This window comes from Propithecus coquereli, unplaced genomic scaffold (assembly GCF_000956105.1).
Source record: "Propithecus coquereli isolate 6110/MARCELLA unplaced genomic scaffold, Pcoq_1.0 Scaffold443, whole genome shotgun sequence".
Taxonomy (NCBI): Eukaryota; Metazoa; Chordata; class Mammalia; order Primates; family Indriidae; genus Propithecus; species Propithecus coquereli.
Window position 1 is genome coordinate 1,091,421 of NW_012150208.1, and position 3,636 is coordinate 1,095,056.

General features: G+C 45.2%; 1 protein-coding gene across 1 annotated transcript; it reads right to left on the reverse strand.

Annotated features, from left to right (window-relative positions):
* Positions 1–1,889: 1,889 nt before the first annotated feature.
* On the reverse strand, positions 1,890–2,840 carry LOC105818599 (olfactory receptor 2V2). Its single transcript, XM_012654670.1, has one exon. The coding sequence runs from the start codon at positions 2,838–2,840 to the stop codon at positions 1,890–1,892; it is 951 nt and encodes a 316-aa protein (XP_012510124.1).
* Between the last annotated feature and the right edge of the window lie 796 nt (positions 2,841–3,636).

Genomic DNA, 3,636 nt, shown 5'->3' on the forward strand with positions numbered 1-3,636 from the left:
TACACAGACTCTCTCCGGTGGGAGGTGGAGGGGAAAACTGGAAAGTGAGGGGAAGGGATTTACCAAGCTGAGCCCTAGTTTCCTCACCTGTAAGATCGCAATAATGATGTTACCACAGAATGTTTCTTGTGAGAATTGCACCGAATGGACAGTCAATCTAACGTCATCTCCCGCGGTTGATTCTAAGGACTGTGGTTATTAGCGCGTCCACCCTCCATCCTCTCCGAAGCCTGAAACTGGACAAACACCTCCCTGGGTTTAGTCTAATTCTAGACCCAGTTCTGGTCTCTCTGTTCTCTCTGCCTTCAACGGAGGTGATTATTTTTTCCGGGAAAAGATAGTTTTACTCTAAATATGTACAAAGGACTGGTACAGAGTTTGGAAGGATGGACAGAAATCACACAAATAGGTCAAATTGAAATATTGAAAATAAATTTTCAAATATCATCAAATTCTGTCATTAAATTCTAATATTCCCCTAAAGGGGAAACTGTTTAGCCAGGTTTCTCCTTACGGAAATTAAAGTGATACAGAGTGGCAAATTTTGCTAGAGGATGGTGTGTGTATATCGCTCTCACATGCGTTTCCCATGTGCCGGACACTAAATACAAAAATAAGCAAGTCTCTGTGTTATTCCTTATGAATTCCACTTTGCAGTTTTATTCCTTCAATAATTCTTTATAAAGTTTCCAGTTACACAGTATGAGGGATAGGTATTCTCCAAAGATAATTGTATAGGCATATAGGCTTATATATAGATATACATATATATTTTTTTGAGAAACAGTCTTGCTCTGTTGCTCAGGCTGGAGTGCAGTGATGTGATCATAGCTCACTGCAGCCTCAAATTCCTGGGCTCAAGTGATCTTCCTGCCTCTACCTCCAGGTAGCTGGGACTATAGGCACCCACCACCATGCTTGGCTAAACTTTAAAATTTTTTTTATAGAGTCAGGGTCTTGCTATGTTCCTCAGGCTGGTCTCAAACTCCTGGCCTCAAGCAGTCCTCCCGCATCAGCCTCCCTTGTGCTGGGATTACAGGCACAAGCAACCATTTGTAGCATATAAGCTTATATTCTATCATCTGGAAGCTTTTCATCTAAGACACTAGTTTGTGGCTATAACTGGTGTGAGACATATAAATAACAGACAAGTGATAGCTACACACACACATAAAGCACACAGCATGATACTTGGCATATAATAAGCTCTGAATAAATGGTAGGTATTAGCAAGAGTTAGGAGGTTCAGCTCAGGGAATCCTCTGCTAACAAAAGTCATTCCAATTTTAAATAATAAGTGATAGCATTCCCAATGCCTTATTTCTGCACAGTGCTTGAGTTTACAAAGTCTTACATCCCTTTGTAATGTATGTTACAAAATAATCAGTATACAAAATATTGGAGAAAAAAGCTGGGTTATCACCAGAAATATAGAGTACTGATTTAGAGTGATTTATTTATTTATTTAGAGACAAAGTCTTGCTCTGTCACCCTGGGTAGAGTGCAGTGGCGTCAGCCTAGCTCACAGCAACCTCGAACTCCTGGGCTCAAGTGATCCTCCTGCCTCACCTCCCGAATAGCTGGAAAGATAAGTGCATGCCACAATGTCCGGCTAATTTCTCTATTTTTAGTAGAGACGGGGTCTCCCTCTTGCTCAGGCTGGTCCCAAACTCCTGAGCTCAAGCGATCTTCCTGCTTCGGCCTCCCAGAGTGCTAGGATTACAGGTGTGAGCCACCGCGCCCGGTCCTGGTTTAGAGTTTAAAAAGACCTACCCAAGCCTGCAGGTGTCATAATCCTCATTATTAATGGGAAACCAAGACTGAAATTGAGTGAATTATTAACCTGATGTCCCAAGAACTGGCAGAGCCAGGCACCAGTGCCCTGGGCTTCAGTGCTGGCTGCCAATCCTGCAGCGGTACAGCCCCTTCCTCAGTGCTCCCATCACCTCACGGTTCCTCAAGCTGTAAATGAGGGGGTTGAGCATAGGAGTAAGGACCATGTAGAAGACAGAGACCACCTTGTCATGGCCAGGGGCCCGGTAGCACCTCGGCCTCAGGTAGATGAACATGGCTGCCCCGTAGAAGAGGGAGACAGCTGTCAGGTGGGAGGAACAGGTGGCCAGAGCCTTTTTATGGGCCTGAACAGAGTGCATTCGGAGCACCGTCCCCAGGATGCGAGCATAGGAGGCCACGATGATGGAGAAGGGAAGGAGCAGCATGAAGACACAGCAAGTAAATATCACCTTCTCAAAAAGGGAAGTGTCTACACAGGCCAGCTTCAACAAGGATAGCGTCTCACAGAAGAAGTGGTTCACCTCCCTCAAGCCACAGTAGGGGAAGGTCATTACTACCACCATCTGGATCAAACCGTCTATTATCCCAAAGGCCCAGGAGCTCCCAGCAATCTGAACACAGACCCTCTGATTCATGAGGATGGGATAGTGAAGTGGGCGGCTAATGGCCACATAGCGGTCATAAGCCATGAGTCCCAGCAAGAGCCCCTCAGATCCCACAAGAGAGACAAAAAAGCCAATTTGTATGCCACAACCCACAAAGGAGACGGACTTCCTGCCAGACAGGAAGTTGGCTGCCATCTTTGGCACAATGTTACAGATCAGCATGAGGTCCATGAGGGAGAGCTGACTGAGGAAGAAGTACATGGGTGTGTGAAGCCGAGGATCTATATAGATGAGGAAGATGAGGAGGACATTCCCACAGAGAGCCACTGTGAAGACCACCATAACTATAGAGAAAAGGACAAGATCAGTTGGGCTGTGGGAGAAGATGCCCAAAAGAATGAAGCCATCTGTGGATGATGATTGGTTCAACCAAGTCTCCATGGCTCAGTTGTTATTCCGGGTCACCTGAGAACATGGACAAAAAAATGTTGGATTGAGTGATGTTTCTCTAGTGACCTTTTCATTCCATGTCTTCAGCCAGCTGTTTTGTCTGCAACTCATCAGACTCCGACAACTTAAGCTTTGGGGCATAATAGGGGACGCTCCTTCATGTCCCCCTGACACAGAGACAGGAGCCCTCCCAGCTCATAGAATGGGAACACGTATTTGTACTGGTCTGTCTCCTTACCACAGTGAGTAGAAACTGAGTTGTTTTACATGTCACAGACCTTTGGACAATCCCCGTCAGCAAGTCTTGGCTTTGACCATATGACACTGAGTCTTTTGTCTGGGATCATGTCGACTCTGAAAACTATATTTGACAATCTTGAACCATTTCATCCTCAGAGATAATTCATGTGTGTTACAGAAAGGGAAGGGAAGGAAGCAGGAGCTGCTCTTTAGTGTGGAGTCTTTCTCTGGGTTCCATGAGTTTTATCACGCCAACCACTGTGTTATCGTCATAGTGTGGAGAAAGGAAATTCTCCTCTGGTGCCACGTGAGAAAGGAGGAGTTGTAATGGATCCTGTCATTGTCAATCACATTGGGGGTGACAGGAACATCCCAGGACCAATGTGGAGGAGCAATGAGCACTGGGTGCCCATACTTCCTGAGAGCAGTGAGGTTTTAGTTATGTTGAGACTTTAAAAATAATCCCACTATCAGGGCCTCAGTAAAAGTGGCTAACAAACCAGTATAGGTAATACCTACTTAATAAGTTATCTTTTTTTTTTTTTTT

Excerpts from the sequence above, each read along its gene's own strand:
- LOC105818599 (XM_012654670.1), bottom strand. The coding sequence starts at position 2,840 with ATGGAGACTTGGTTGAACCAATCATCATCCACAGATGGCTTCATTCTT.